Here is a 16,085-nt window from a genome sequence, read left to right as displayed (position 1 = left end):
CATTAAAAATATTAAAATACATTTTATACGCTAGATTCATTTTGTGATGGGATGAAATTCATGTCTTTAACTTTGTGCTGCATGTGCAAATGGATTGATCGTTTGCCTTAATGGCTCTGAGTTAGTGATAGATAGAGACCGGAAAAATTCGCGAATTTATTTCGCGATAGGCTAAAATACAAATAGTTATACCTCAGTGCTGCCTCTGCTATTGGCTCACAACTCACCTGGATGACTCTGGGCCAATGAGAAACACCCAACCAAAGCTTTATCTAATCACAGGCTGCTACGTTGGGACGTCTCACAATACAGCAGCCAATGTGCGGGTAACATTTGACCGAGTGTACGTAGAACTATGGAGTTCATCCTGCAGGTCATTGAACCCTCGAATTTTTCCGGTCCCTAGTGATAGACCACGAACCGAAGAAGTACCTTATCAGGTGCAACTCAGCTGGGACGTATCGCGAGTGAGGCTTTCCTCCGAGTGTTCAGAAGGGTTTGTGCAGTCCATCCTGGGAAACAGAGAACCCGCATATTTGCCCAGTCCCCTAAATATCACATCATGTAGAATTATATTGACAAGTTATAATAATCATCGTTATCTGCTGCATCTTTCACTTTTCAGTAAATAGAGACAAGGATATCAGTGTGAATGCCATTGGAGTGGCGGTTAGTGTTTTCAGGGGGAGGCGGTAGGTTTGACAGCCAATTTGTTCGATTCTCCGCAGCGCATAGTAATTGATGGTTCTCCCTACCGGCGTAAATAATAAGCCCAGTCTGCGTTTATTCCCGGCTTTGTCACCAACAGTGTCCATTGGTAGAATGACAGGCCCCGGTGTTGCCTCGGGTTTAAAAATGAGAAAAAAAAAGAGAAGCGTATCTAAATACGTGACTGACGCTCGATATCAGAGTCATTTTCCTGGGCGTCGAACAGCCGCGTGGAACAGATTCATATCGGCTTGTAAGCTGCATTAGAGGAAGACAGACAACCATAAATCACGTGGTATTTCAGTTACAGGCTAGCATCGCGGCTTCGGTGTGTGCGCGACAAACTTCATTCCTTGTGGCCAGTTGGACAACAGAACGAAACATCCTGGATGCATAAACCACACAAAAAAAAAAAAAAAGTTGTCTGTAAAGTCGGTTTACGGACGATAGTTTAACGTGCCAACGTCATGACAAAACATTGATGAAATGATTGCATACTTTTATGAATAAAATTGAATCATTTTTATTGAATTATCACTATTTTGTATGGATACAAAGAAGGAGTGAAATGAAATCTAAAATTTTATTGATAAATTTACTTTTATTTGCACTCATTAATTCAAACATGTTTATTACTTTAACGAAGAGATTACTTTAACTATAACTTTTATACATGTTTGCAATTTAACTTTTTCCAATCCGTGTAATTCTGTTAAGGATATGACGATGATAGGAAAAGTAGGAAACGAATGGGAGTGTTTCAAGTTTAATGTGCCTCGAAAAAGTCAAATCGATGGTTGTTTCAATCGCGTGGAAGAGAGATAGATGCAGTGCAACAAGCGTACAATGAGCGAAACGGGACACAGCGTAACGGGACAATGTGCGTACGGGACACTCTTTCGTGCGTGCAGCCGGCGTTCATCGATTTATGAGACGTTGTCACGTCAAAAAAGACCATTTAAGGAACTTTGATATATATATATATATATATATATATATATATATATATATGTAATATAATCTAGCATAGAGCCAAAACTTTACTTCCTGTTCATATTGTGTAACCCCACCCCTATTACCAACAGGAATGGACCACAAGAAACTTAAAATGTTAGCACGAGTGAAGAAAAAAGTGTTTGGGCGCCCGATTTTACTAACACAGATAATCAACAATATTTTGGCAGACTGTATAACTCTTTCTGCCAGTTAGAACAATATTTCTGCTACCCATAAACCTTTTTTTAGTTACATACTGAAACGGAATGCATATGAAACTTTCATAATTAAAATAACTACCGCAACTAGGGCCTTAAGTTCTGCTTTATTCATACCAAGTAAGACACGTAACTGGGAGAATATGCCCAAATGGTGTTGCTAATTCTAACGGAACACACACACTTACTCACTCTGGCGACAGTGGTTATTGGGCCTCAGGTGGCATGGCTCAACATATCTCACTTCCACTTGTGGTCGCAGACCAGTAATCGTTCTTTCACCCTACTTGCTTTATTGTAAACTTATTGCCACGAGGCTTGTGTTCCTCAGATAGACAAGAGATATTCGCGAGTATATTTAGACTGTCGGTCTAACCACTGCCGCGAATGTGGTCGAGACTAAGTAACAAAGCCTCGAGGATGGCGAAACAACCACTCACTCTCAAGGTTAGTGACTGTCGCCAACAGTGGGGGCAGTAACAGTTGACGGCAGCTGCAGCTTGCAGAGGACCGTGAAGTCATTCCTCGTTTCACGAGTAACAGCTTTGAAAGCGGAATGGAACGAGTCCATCGTTCCTTTTATTCAGTGTTATGTCCAGTTTAGTAGAATCTCGTGGCGTGCCAGGCAAACTGTGATCAAAGAGGAGAGACAGCACAGTCCCCCATTTGTTTGAAATATAGGCTTTCATTGAATCAGCTTCGAAAGATTTTCCAGTCCCCACGTACGATCCTGTTACTTGCCGTACACACCCGTGGCCGTACAGGACGTGTGGGAAAAAAATTGGCTTTTTGTAAAGTCGGTATACGGACGATAGTTTAACGTGACAACGTCATAACAAAACATTGATGAAATGATTGCAAACTTTCACGAATAAAATTTAATTATTTTTATTATAATAATAAAATAATAAATACTCTAAATTATACTAGTAATAAGATTATTAAAATGCAAGAATAATTAACTTTTATTGCCGAAATTGTTGTTGTAATAAACATTAACTTTTCATTTCACTTTATAAACAGTCGACGTAACAGTTCACGTGTAGATCACTTGTAATTAGTATTAAAAACTGGCGTTTAGCTATAAAGTTTAAATATAATAATGAACAAGTTTTCATATAAATAAACTGTAACCAAATATCTATTATCAATTATATGATACACCATAATTTTTTAGTCAATTGTAACATAACCTATTATTACTGCACTCGCCGACAGCGTAACGGGACAATGAGCGTAACGGGACACAGCGTAACGGAACAATGTGTGTAACGGGACACTTTTTCGTGCGTGCAGCCGACGTTAATCGATTCATTAGACGTTGTCACGTCAAAAAGAAAATCGCGGTGTCATCAAAGGCGAGCAAATAAATACTCTCTCTCTCCTGAAGACCTGTGCGAGGCCGCACGAGTTCTCAGAACACCCGGGCGCCTGGTAATGAGTTTGTTTGCGCCGCTGTGTTCCCGCCGCTAAACTACTTAATGAACCACCGGTAGAAGATAGAAAAAAAAAACGAAACAAGAGACGGTCTACCTCGCGTGGGCTTGGAAGCGGTCCAGAGCGCACTGTTCTCTGGGATTGTTAGGGTATGTGGCAAGAAGAGGGGGGAAGGGGGGTTGCGTGAAGGAAATTGCGTTTAAGACAGCCACCACGGACGGATCCACACACAAACCCCTTCCACCCACCAGACTTGTCTGTGAGGCGAGTGGGCGCTGGATAATTAGCTTCAGCTGCCTTCCCCCCCCCCTCCGAGACCCTAGCAGAGCCTGTGTAGGTTTCGTCCCGACACCACGGGATAATTCCCTCTTTGAGCATGCAGACGAGCGGCGACACTCGGGTCTCTAAGGGGGGTGGGGGGTGGAGTCTGAGATACAGCGAGGATGCTGCACCACAACGCCGAAATACCACAACGCCGAAAAATGTCATTGCAGGGCTGCCACAAAGGTTAGGTTAGGTTAGACTAGGTTAGGTTAGACTAGGTTAGGTTAGGCTAGGTTAGGTTAGGCTAGGATAGGTTAGGCTAGGCTAGGATATGCTAGGCTAGGTTAATTGAGGTTAGGTTATATTAGGTTAGGTAAGGTTAGGTTTGATTGTGGTATTTCGGCGTTAAGGTACATTTAAGAAACACACAAATTCATTCAGTTGTTATTTCGGCGTTGTGGTACAATGAAGTTTTCTAGCTGTCGGCGTTGTGGTCAATTTTGACATTCGGCGTTATGGTATTTCGGCGTTGTGGTAACGACCCGATACAGCTCGTGAACTCCTTCCAGGCTGAGCTGGCGAGCACTGTATGTCGTGGAGACAACTGCAGGAACAAAGAATCTGCGTTATTGCGAACACAACATGCTCCATTAAACTCCGACCACTGATGACAAGAGACCGGAAAAATTCGCGAATTCGTTTCGCGGTAGGCTAAAATACAAATAGTTATACCTCAGTGCTGCCTCTGCTATTGGCTCACAACTCACCAGGATGACGCTGGGCCAATGAGAAACACACCCGACCAAAGCTTTATCGAATCACAGGCTGCTTTGTGATACGCCTATTGTCATACTCACAGGCGTCTAGAACGTATTTTAATGTATATTAGACGTGATTACCTCTAGCAAGAATTTTTAATAATAAACCATATATATTTAATTTACTAACAGTTTTTTATTGTCCGAGCAAAATATTTTTCTTATGACTTATAAATTTTTTTCTTCCAATTCTTTATCTACAGTCCCGCAGATTACATTTTTTTTGTAATGCAGATTATAAATATTTTTAATTATTTGTTGTAAGATTATAAGCACATCTTGTCGAGCTATACAATTTTAATCGAAAGCAGTTTTAGCAGCGGTGGTTGGATAATAAAAAAATTGAAAATGTGAGGAAATGATTGGTGTCATCTCTTCATGCCAAGGCATAATTTTATCTTTTATTTATTGAAAATTTACCTTCTTTAAGTCAGAGAGCACAATCGAATGTTAATTACCGATAATATTTTAAGAGTCATCAAAATTTATTTCAATACTGAACCTCGATTATTCCATTGGAGAACAAACCTGATGATGGGAACCACCCTCGAATTGAGACATTTCACTACAATATATGTGCTATTAATTGACGAAGTTGAATTTTTAATAAAAAGGATAAAAAGGTATGTTGACCTTAAAAATAAAAAGTACAAAATGGTATCATTTGGTTTCTAAATTAATCCTCCCCTCATTTATAAACCCAACACTCCTCTCTTCTCACCCTCCTGCTGTTCCACCATGCCTCCTCCCTTCCCAACCCCCCTTCCACTTATCTTTAAGCTCCCCCACCGTAAACCAACACTTCACCCTCCTCGTCTTCCTGCTTCAACTTCACCAACTCCTCACCCTCCCCTATTATAATTCCCGTACATCTCCCCTCTCTGCCACCTCCCATTATCAACACCACACCTCCCTAGCAAACCTGTTTCCTCTTCCTCACATCTTTAACCCACCAAAATACGCTCTCCTTTTTCTCACATTTCTCATCCCTTTGAGCAGGATGACCGGCCTTCATCTTGGAATTTAAAATATTTTTTTCATAACTGAAGTTTGGATTTCAGTGCGCGGGGCACAAATAATACTGAAGTAAGATTTTTAAAAGTTTTTTTAAACCTACAGTTGATTATTCTCATCTGCAACTATTATTATTTAAAGAAAATAATAATGTTCAATTTCAAACCAGAACCACAGAACGAGGAGGGAAATAAAGAAGTGCGACTCTTACAGTGGAAACTGAAACCATGTTTCACGCGACATGTGTCGCTATCTGTTGGGCGGGCTCATAACTACCAGCAAATATAAAATCGGAATAGAGGTTCTCATACAAAGTTTTTTTTAGTTAATACGTATTTTTGGTTATATTAAGATATCTCCTTGGCAGCATAAAACTAATTAAAAAACTTAATGCTGTTTTATAATAAACCCTCATGTAATAAATAAAGGAGTAGGTGGTGCAATAACTCATTGTATTACACACCACAAAATTAGTGGCTACCTAAATAGAGTGAATTTTCACTGGTTTGCCTGATAATAGCTTATACATTACTTCTCCTAATAAATCAATGTAGTTTTGTCAGCAATATATTATGAAAACTACTATCTAGCGGACGGGCCCATAACTACTTCAAAAAAACTAGGTCTCAGTCTCGGTAATTAGAGTTTCTCTCCCATGACCAAAACTAAAAACACGTTAATAGACTTCTGCGTGTAGTGGTCAACGTAAAGGTTCAAGACGTGGCGTCTGTGCCGAGCGTGCTGAGCGTGCCGAGCGTGCTGAGCAGGCCGAGCGTGCTGAGCAGGCCGAGCGTGTGGTCGCAGGGGCGTGCTACGCGGAGTTCGGCGTGCGGGTGCCGCACACCACGGGCTCCGCCTACATGTACAGCTACGTGACGGTGGGCGAGTTCATCGCCTTCGTCATCGGCTGGAACATGGTGCTGGAGTACCTGATCGGCACCTCGGCCTGCGCCTGCGCACTCAGCGCCTGCCTGGACGCGCTGGCGGACGGAGCCATCAGCCGCGGCATCGCCGGCTCCGTCGGCACCATGTTCGGTCAGTGCACCGCCTGCTGAGCCAGTACTGCAGCATGTTCCTTCAGTGCACCACCTGCTGAGCCAGTACTGCAGCATGTTCGGTCAGTGCACCGCCTGCTGAGCCAGTACTGCAGCATGTTCCCTCAGTGCACCACCTGCTGAGCCAGCACTGCAGCATGTTCCCTCAGTGCACACCTGCTGAGCCAGTACTGCAGCATGTTCCTTCAGTGCACCACCTGCTGAGCCAGTACTGCAGCATGTTCGGTCAGTGCACCGCCTGCTGAGCCAGTACTGCAGCATGTTCCCTCAGTGCACCACCTGCTGAGCCAGCACTGCAGCATGTTCCCTCAGTGCACCACCTGCTGAGCCAGCACTGCAGCATGTTCCCTCAGTGCACACCTGCTGAGCCAGTACTGCAGCATGTTCCTTCAGTGCACCACCTGCTGAGCCAGTACTGCAGCATGTTCGGTCAGTGCACCGCCTGCTGAGCCAGTACTGCAGCATGTTCCCTCAGTGCACCACCTGCTGAGCCAGCACTGCAGCATGTTCCCTCAGTGCACACCTGCTGAGCCAGTACTGCAGCATGTTCCCTCAGTGCACCACCTGCTGAGCCAGTACTGCAGCATGTTCCCTCAGTGCACCACCTGCTGAGCCAGCACTGCAGCATGTTCCCTCAGTGCACACCTGCTGAGCCAGTACTGCAGCATGTTCCCTCAGTGCACCACCTGCTGAGCCAGTACTGCAGCATGTTCCCTCAGTGCACCACCTGCTGAGCCAGCACTGCAGCATGTTCCCTCAGTGCACACCTGCTGAGCCAGTACTGCAGCATGTTCCTTCAGTGCACCACCTGCTGAGCCAGTACTGCAGCATGTTCGGTCAGTGCACCGCCTGCTGAGCCAGTACTGCAGCATGTTCCCTCAGTGCACCACCTGCTGAGCCAGCACTGCAGCATGTTCCCTCAGTGCACCACCTGCTGAGCCAGTACTGCAGCATGTTCGGTCATTACACCACCTGCTGAGCCAGTACTGCAGCTTGTTCCGTTTGTGCACTACCTGCTAAGTCAATACTTCAGCATGTTACATAAGTACACAGTCTTCTGAGACAGTAATGCAGCATTTTCCGTCAGTACACCACCTGATATACTGTGTTTGTATCCACTATCATGATATGATACCTATCGGGTGAGAAATTGCTATGTCATATTCGAACAGCATTGTACCTCGCATTGACATAAATCTACTTCTTTCCACAGACGTGATGACTGGAAGTGTGCAGACATCTCTGTTTCGCATGCATTTGCAAGCAGATCTCCCAGATTCTTGACTTTTGTTTTCATCACGTTAGGTTAGACTTGGTTGTGAAAAAGGCCCCGGGGTCAAACAACCATCCGCCAAAACATATGGAACCTTGTTTGTTGGTATTCAGATGTGTGGTTTATGAGATATAGCCATTTTGGGTTGGGTTCACAGGTTTAAGAAGGATTCTGAAGCAAACCTACTCTATGAACGGGCTTGTGCAGTGCAAGGACAGAGCTATGGCACAATTCTTTGACTGGAAATTACAGGATGATATGCTTCAGGCGTGAATTGAAGGTTCGGTATCTCAATGCGATTTGTAAGAAAGTTAATAATAACATGATAATCAGAATGAAGCTTGGTTAAAGTACACCTACTCCACAATCATGCCATGTGTTATAAATTTATTTTGCCGTTGGACTATAATCAAGTATGTTCTAGTTCAAGACAATACCCAAAAATAAACTTCTAACGCAGAGTAAAACCTATTACACAATTTTGCAGATATCGCTGAATCTCTCCATGCATGTGATAATCACGCCAATGCGATGCTGACTGATGTGGGAAAGTAAACGGGGACGCAAGCAGTAGGCCTAAAATCACTAGGCCCGAAATCATTTAGCCAAAAGGCATTAGACCGAAATGCACTAGATCGAAAGGCACAAAGCTGAAAGGTACTAGGCCGAAAGGCACTAGGCCGAAATGGACTAGGCCGAAAGGCACTAGCCCGAAATGCACTAGGCCGAAATTTCGGTGAAATGACTTTCGGCCTTGTGCCTGCTACACAAGTAAACTGGTGCATGCGAGCTTCCGACGTGTTGACGCGCTGGGTCCGCAGACAGACGCCCGGTTTTCCTCCCACTCTTTGTTCTGCTGATCATGTTGTTGACGACACAGTGACGTGTTGCCCGAGCGGTTGTTCGGACGTGTTGCCGCGCGCGTGTGTCCGCAGGCAGGCCCCCTGACTTCCTCGCCTTCGTGATCACGCTGCTCATGATGGTGCTGATGGCGGCGGGCGTGAAGAAGTCGCTGGTGTTCAACAACCTGCTGAACGCCATCAACCTGGCCGTGTGGGTGTTCATCATGTCGGCGGGCCTGTTTTTCGTCGACACGCGCAACTGGTCGGAGCACAAGGGCTTCCTGCCCTACGGCTGGTCCGGGGTAAGCCACCGTCCACCCTGAGTCCCTTGCCGCACTCCATACCCCCCGTGGCCCGTGTGTGGGCTGACTGATTGGGGGAGCTGAATTGTTGCCCCTTGGATGGGCAGCTCTTCAGTATTTTTCTGACAGTAGTGTTTTTGAAAGGTTGTCTGAATTGATGCCCCTTGGATGGGCAGACCTTCAGGATTTTTATGACAGTGGTTAGTTTGTAATGTAAAGCGACTGGAAGGGCAGCCCTTCCAGTATCTTAAAATGTGTATATTTTCGTAATTTTATAATCCTGATGGGCTGCCCTTCCAAGGGGAAAGCTTTCAGGATTATTTAAACACTTAAAGAAACATGTTTTCAGTAATTGGATGGGCTGCCCTTCCAGTCGCTGTACAAACAAACCATTGCCAGAAAAATCCTGAAGGGCTGCCCTTCCAAGGGGGCAGCATTTCAGTCGCCCCGAATGATTGAATACGTTCATCCGCCACTTGCACTTGTGAAAAGTCTTTCCAATGGAGACTGGGAAATCCGCTCGAATTCATTTTTAGCCAGGCTAGAATACATTTTATACACATGCTGTTGAATGGCAGGTTATTTTTTTCCCACGAGAAGCCAAACAAAAATATACCGAAGATAGGCTGCATCATAAATATGAAACCCGATGGGTTTGTTCGCAGACAACATTTGAAGAAGTATGCATTGAATTATTTAAGTTTTTAAATAGGTACCGATAAATAATAATAATAATAAAAAAGAAATGATGATTAAACAAATAAATCTAAATAATATTTGTAATATAAAAATCACGAGAAAATTTATTTCCATTGCCAATTTTATTTATTAACATAATATATTTAATAGCATGATTGTCACATGTTTATCATTCATCGTGTGTACTGTAATGAGTGTTGAAGAAGCAATTGAATGATAAAAAACTGGATGAATTGCTATTTCTAATATCTATCCCTCTATCAAAATACAAAAAAAAAAACGAGTTATTTTTAGCTAGAAATAACAATGGAACATATGTAATAAAATAAAATTATGTGTTAAATTTTAATGGCTTGGAGGGTAACTTTCGTAGTTGACATGATCTACTTGAAATTGCTTGACAAGTTTTTATGAGGAGGCGATCCCTTGGGCTGTTCTACTTCGGGAGTAAGAGGCGTAGTTCGTTAAAGTCTCCCGGTAATTAAACAGGCGAGCTTCATTATGCCTCGACATAGTTACGGCCTCTTAACGCTACCCATTTTTGGTGACCCAGTCAGGCAGTGGTTGTTCCGAGAGTACAGGTCTTTGCCATGCGAAGGAATGGTTAGTGGATGGGTTTGGTGGTTTCCCGTGACAAATATGTGACTGATAGTAAGAGACCAGAAAAATTCGCGAATTCATTTAGCGATAGGCTACACAGAGAAAAAGGTTTGTTTGAATCAAACAAATATTTGTTTATATGTAACGGAAAAAATATTTACTTGCTGTAACAAAATATTTTGTTAACTTAACCAAACTTGGTAAGTTACAAAATTGATTTGTTACACCTGACCAAATATACATTTGAGTTGACAAAATCATTTTTTTTTTGGGTAAACAGTATCTTTCCTACTACATAATATTTGTTTGAATTAACCAATTATATTTATTTCGACATATATAAACAAATATTTTGTTGAGGCAAACAAACCTTTCTCTCAGTGTAAAATACAAATAGTTATACCTCAGTGCTGCCTCTGCTATTGGCTCACAACTCACCTGGATGACGCTGGGCCAATGATAAACGCCCAACCAAAGCTTTATCGAATCACAGGCTGCTACGTTGGGACGTCTCACAAGACAGCAGCCAATGAGTGGGTGACATTTGACCGAGTGTACGCAGAACTATGGAGTTCATCCTGGAGGTGATTGAACCCGCGAATTTTTCCGGTCCCTACTGATAGTTTTCAATAAACTATTTTCATATCATCTTTAACCAAAACATAAAATAATCTGAAAAAGTATGCTTGGAAACAGCTGTAAATTTAATATTTTTTTGGTGATACGCCATGGCAGTTTTGCACTGTTTTTCATGGAAAAAATATCAAAAAAGCAACATAAGAAAAAAATGAAAGCATAAACCAACAGAGAACAAGCATAACTAGCTTATGGCCAACATATCGATACAACAATAAACGTAAACAGGTTTTATGAACAACACAACTACGACAGAACAGTTGAACACATGCAAACTTATAATATCAGACAGCACAAGAATTCTGTGGAACAACAGCACATAGGAACACAGTGGACTAACAGCTACGAGACAGTTTAAACAAGAACAAGAATTGCAGAACGACAACACACCTGGACAACGCAGAAAACATACGAACAAAGCTATAAAAATAAACAGATATTTTGAACAACACAACGGCGACAGAACCAACTAACACAGTAGGTATCCTATGACTAAACAGTCGCCAGAAAAGTTTTATTTCTTACTAGCTGCAGTACCCGGCTTTGCCCGGGCTGAACACCGGGTGATATATTGTCCATGAGTTACAGCAAAATGGATAGCGATATGTCCAGTGTGTTGGACATTAAGAAATGACACATAATTACTGTTTGTGTATATGTGACCTAGGATTTTCTGTTTACCCATGGCGATCAGTTGATGCGCTACAGCGCCATCTAGCGGCGAGTTACAAAAAAATGGATAGCATAAAAAACCTTCTTCATGATAAAAACACTTCGATGTGCCAACTTTCATGGCGATCGGTCAAACGGTGTAAGAGTTTATCGACGTCATACATGCCAACATCCAATTATATATATTCTTATATTTCGAAATTTTGGGGCTTTCACTTTTGTGGAAAGTGGATGTTCAGGACCTCGAATGGTTTGGAAAAACTCCATCTCGAAAGAAATGATATTTGAAATTCCTGAAATTTTCGAGATTTTGGGGCTTTGTCCCCAGAGGGGGAGGGGTGATTTTAAGGACCCTGAATGGCAGGGAAATACTAAAAATCGAAAGAGAATGATTTTGGAAATTTTCTAAATTTTTGGGCTTTGACCCCTGAGAAGGGAGGGGGGTGATTTTGAGGACCCCGAATGGCTCGTAAACACTCCAAATCGAAAGAGAATAGGTTTTCGAAAGTTTGGGAAAATTTTTTTTTATTGGGTCTTTGACTCCTTGTGGGGGGAGGGTAGTTTGAGGACCCCGAATGGCTCGGAAACACTCCAAATAGTAAAAACGTATAGGTACTTAAATTTAAGAAATTTTTGAAATTTTTCGTAATTTTGGGGTTTTTCACTCCCCCCTCCCTCAAAATTGGGTGGGAAGTCGACTTTGGGTAAAAGTTCCACTATGCCCCGGACACTTAAGTTCGTAATGACTTAATTTTAATACAATTTCCTCCAATTTTTCGACATATTGTGGCTTTCACGTTTGGGGAAGGGGGGGGGGGGAGGGGGGGTGGAAGTTCAGGACCTGGAATGTTTCGGAACACTCCATCTAGAAAGAAATGATATTTGAAATTTCTACAATTATCGAAATTTTGGGGCTTTTTCCCAGAGGGTGGCGGGGGGTTCGAGGACCCTGAATGGCTCGAAAACACTTAAAATCGAAAAAGAAAGATTTTTAAAAATTTTTAAACTTTCGAAATTTTGCGGCTATAAACACCTGGGGGGGGGGGGGTGAGGTTGAGGACCCCGAATGGCACGGAAACACTCCAAATCGAAAGAGATATAAAGGAATATAAGAATGTAGGCATTTACTGTACTCCTATCTACCATAATAACAATATTGACAAATATAAAAACTCATTACCTACATAAGAATAATTTTCTAAATAAATTAATAAAAAACTCTATGTTTAAGAATTTACGTACATACATAATATTAAACTTCAAACTATACACACCAAAAAAAAAAAAAACTAAGGATGTTTGTGAAATTATTTTTTATTTGTCATAATGTTTAAAACATTTGTAGTATTTGTTTATATGTAAAACTGTGGTGCCCATATTCCGCTTATCCAAAGGAGTATAGAAATTAATACAGATATCACTCCCTGTACACACCACAAATCTTTGAATTAAGTAAAAAAAAAAAAAAGTACAGAATGAAACAAAAAGTATAAATAACAACTCATTTGTCAAAAAAAATTATTCAACTGGAATGACAATGTTAACATCCACCTGAAATTTAATAGAAGTAGGTAGGTAAGAATATATATAAGAAAATAAATGAAATTAAAACGTACATAAATAAAATTATCTCACACTCAACCAAACATAATGTTTAATATGAAATAAAGGAAGATGGCAATTACACGTAACTATTCTAATTAATAAAAAAAAATCAACCTACCTGAAATAGTAAAATTCTAATTTTTCAACAATATAGGTATTACATAATTGATAAATATTTCTGGTCTTCGGTCTCAGTAGCCCTAAGACTCTTGACGCTCAGCAGATAAATTATAAACACTAAACCAAACTCCTTGCAAATAAGTAGGTACTGTAAAAAAATAACAATATTGACAATAGAAAAAAAAGTAGGCACAACCAACCTATGAATACATTTCGAAGAAATTTATAAGTTTAATAATTTATATACCTACAATATATTAAACTTGAAACTACCCACACAATAAAAACCTAAGAATGTTAGTGTAACTAATTTTTTTTATTTGTCATAATACCTAAAAAAAAAGGATGTTTCCAAAATGAAACAAAGTATAAATAATGACCAATTTGACAAAAAAAAATTGTACAACTTGAATGACATTGAAAACATACACGTGAAATTTAAAAGAATTATGAGTGCCCTAGGTAGGGAGAAAAAATATATATAGAAGAAATTAAATTTAAAAAATGGGTGCGTGTACTTAGGTACGAGCATGAGAAGTTATACTTCTTTGGCATCATTAAAAAATATTTTTTAATTGCATGCAAAAATATTGCGTGGAGTCCCTCCGCGCGGAAGAAGTGAAACTTCGTAATGTGGAAATGAAAATAGGAAGGGGTAGAAATTGATTTTTAGTGAAATCCTATTGTATCAAATAAAACTAAAAAAAATAAAGGAAACAAATTTGTAACGATTCATCGATTGATATTCAGGGAGAGAGAGAGAGAGAGAGAGAGAGAGATAGAGAGAGAGAGAGATAGAGAGAGAGAGAGAGAGAGACCTATTGAATGTCTATAAAACTTACTTTTTTATGAGAGCAGATTTTCATGAAATAAATCATGAAATCATTCAACGATAAAAGTTGTTTATTTAATCAAGCGGACGGGTTCGCCCCAAGGAGAAAAATGACGCGGCGAGACCTCGTGGACATAGACTCACTATTTATGTGACGGTTTACGGACGGGCGGTTTACGGTTTACGGTTTACGGTTTACGGACGGACGATAGTTTAACGTGACAACGTCATAACAAAGCATTTATGAAATGATTGCATACATTTATGAATAAAATTCAATCATTTTTATTGAATTATCACTCTTTTGTATGGATACAAAGAAGGAGAGAAATGAAATCTAAAATTTAATTGATAAATTTACTTTTATTTGCACTCATTATTTCAAATATGTTTATTACTTTAACGAAGAGATTATTTTAACTATAACATTCATACATGTTTGCTACATAAATTATTCCACTCTGTGTTATTCTGTTAAGGATAGGACGATGATAGGAAAAGTACGAAACGAATGGGAGTGTTTCAAGTTTAATGTGCCTCGAAAAAGTCAAATCGATGGTTGTTCCAATCGAGCGGAAGAGAGATAGATGCGGCGCAAGCGTACAATGAGCGTAACGGGACACCGCGTAACGGGACAATGTGCGTTACGGGACAATGTGTCATCCTTTTTCGCGCGTGCAGCCAGCGTTCATCGATTTATTATACGTTGGCAAGTCAAAAAATCAATTAATATGTAACAATGAATATCTGGATTATGTTTAATTAAATGCTGTTCTACAACCACGCGAATTTTGTCGCTGTAGCAAAATTATTTCATTCAAATAACTATGGGTGATGACAAAGCACAAATTATGTAAAGTTGGTTAAAGGACATTATTCCATTAAACACAATTCAGACTCTCAGTGTTTTATCTTAAACCATTTTATTTCTATTATTTACAATATTTACAACAGACCTAACTTCAAAGGCATATACTAGCCTAGGGAAGAGCTTTAGACTTTTAAGTCCTAAAGAGGTTATCAACTTATCTTATCCGGATCACCATGCAGCCGGAGTTTGTCGAATTCAGACTCACCTGTATACACTACTAGAGATCATCTTCAGACGGCCAATCATTAGAAGCCTCTTTCAGCCAATCACGGAATAACTTTCCTGCCATTGGCTTCTGTATTTGGCCTCTTATTGGTGGAGTTTACGTCATTTGGAGTGGTAACCATGTTTTGTTCAGTGAGCAACAATTTTCTGTGTGGATGTTGTTTGGGTGTTTGAATACTTATAGCTATGGCTTTCCTAACTGTCCTGTTCCTGAAATTTTATACTTTGGCTATTGATTAAATTAAGTTTGATTTATCGTCACAGTTAACTTAAATACTTTATACACGCCTGTCTTTTGTACAATTATTTTTTTGTATTTTATAAATTGTCACAATAATTTTTTTTAAAACTTTTTATAAATCCGCAAACTATCTCAGCTGTGATAGCAAAATATTTACACCAATTTTTTTTTTGATTAGGATTCTTAACCATTCGGAAATAAACCTTTTTTTGCTTAGGTACAACTTTTGCAGTTCGAGACTCCTTACTTAAAATCATGTCCATTTAAGCAACTACGCAGTTGCGATGATTCTTCTGGAAGAAGTCGCGACTCGAGCATAGCTGTCGACGGCGGCCCCGGCTGTGAATGTGTGACGGCAGAGTCAGTGTCTGGGAGGGGGGAGCGACGAGGGAAGCATCAGGTGGGATGACGTCAGTCAATTCCCCGCGCGTCTTCACCGGGGAGGATACTGCCGTCGTTACGATCTCTCCGCGAGAAGAGTGCTGGTGGGGGGTGGCTGCTCGCCTTATCTCCGCAGATAACATCTGCCCCTCAGCCTCCACGGCAGCTTCATCTCCGATGAAAAGAATAATTGGGTGGTAATAAGGCACTCTCTGCGCAGGAATGGAGATCAGTGACGCAGATGGAAGGCTCTGCACTCGCCTTGGAGACACCTAC

General features: G+C 40.9%; 1 protein-coding gene across 1 annotated transcript in view; it reads left to right on the top strand.

Moving 5' to 3' along the window:
- The window catches only part of LOC134532395 (probable cationic amino acid transporter), a 77,252-nt gene that overhangs the window by 27,681 nt on the left and 33,486 nt on the right, over nt 1–16,085 (top strand). Inside the window, exons 3-4 of the mRNA XM_063368835.1 lie at nt 6,260–6,490; nt 8,719–8,927. Coding sequence (XP_063224905.1) covers nt 6,260–6,490; nt 8,719–8,927 — 440 coding nt within the window. The remainder of the gene's footprint in view (nt 1–6,259; nt 6,491–8,718; nt 8,928–16,085) is intronic.

This window comes from Bacillus rossius, chromosome 5 (assembly GCF_032445375.1).
Source record: "Bacillus rossius redtenbacheri isolate Brsri chromosome 5, Brsri_v3, whole genome shotgun sequence".
NCBI lineage: Eukaryota > Metazoa > Arthropoda > Insecta > Phasmatodea > Bacillidae > Bacillus > Bacillus rossius.
This window is presented reverse-complemented; position numbering and strand designations above follow the sequence as displayed.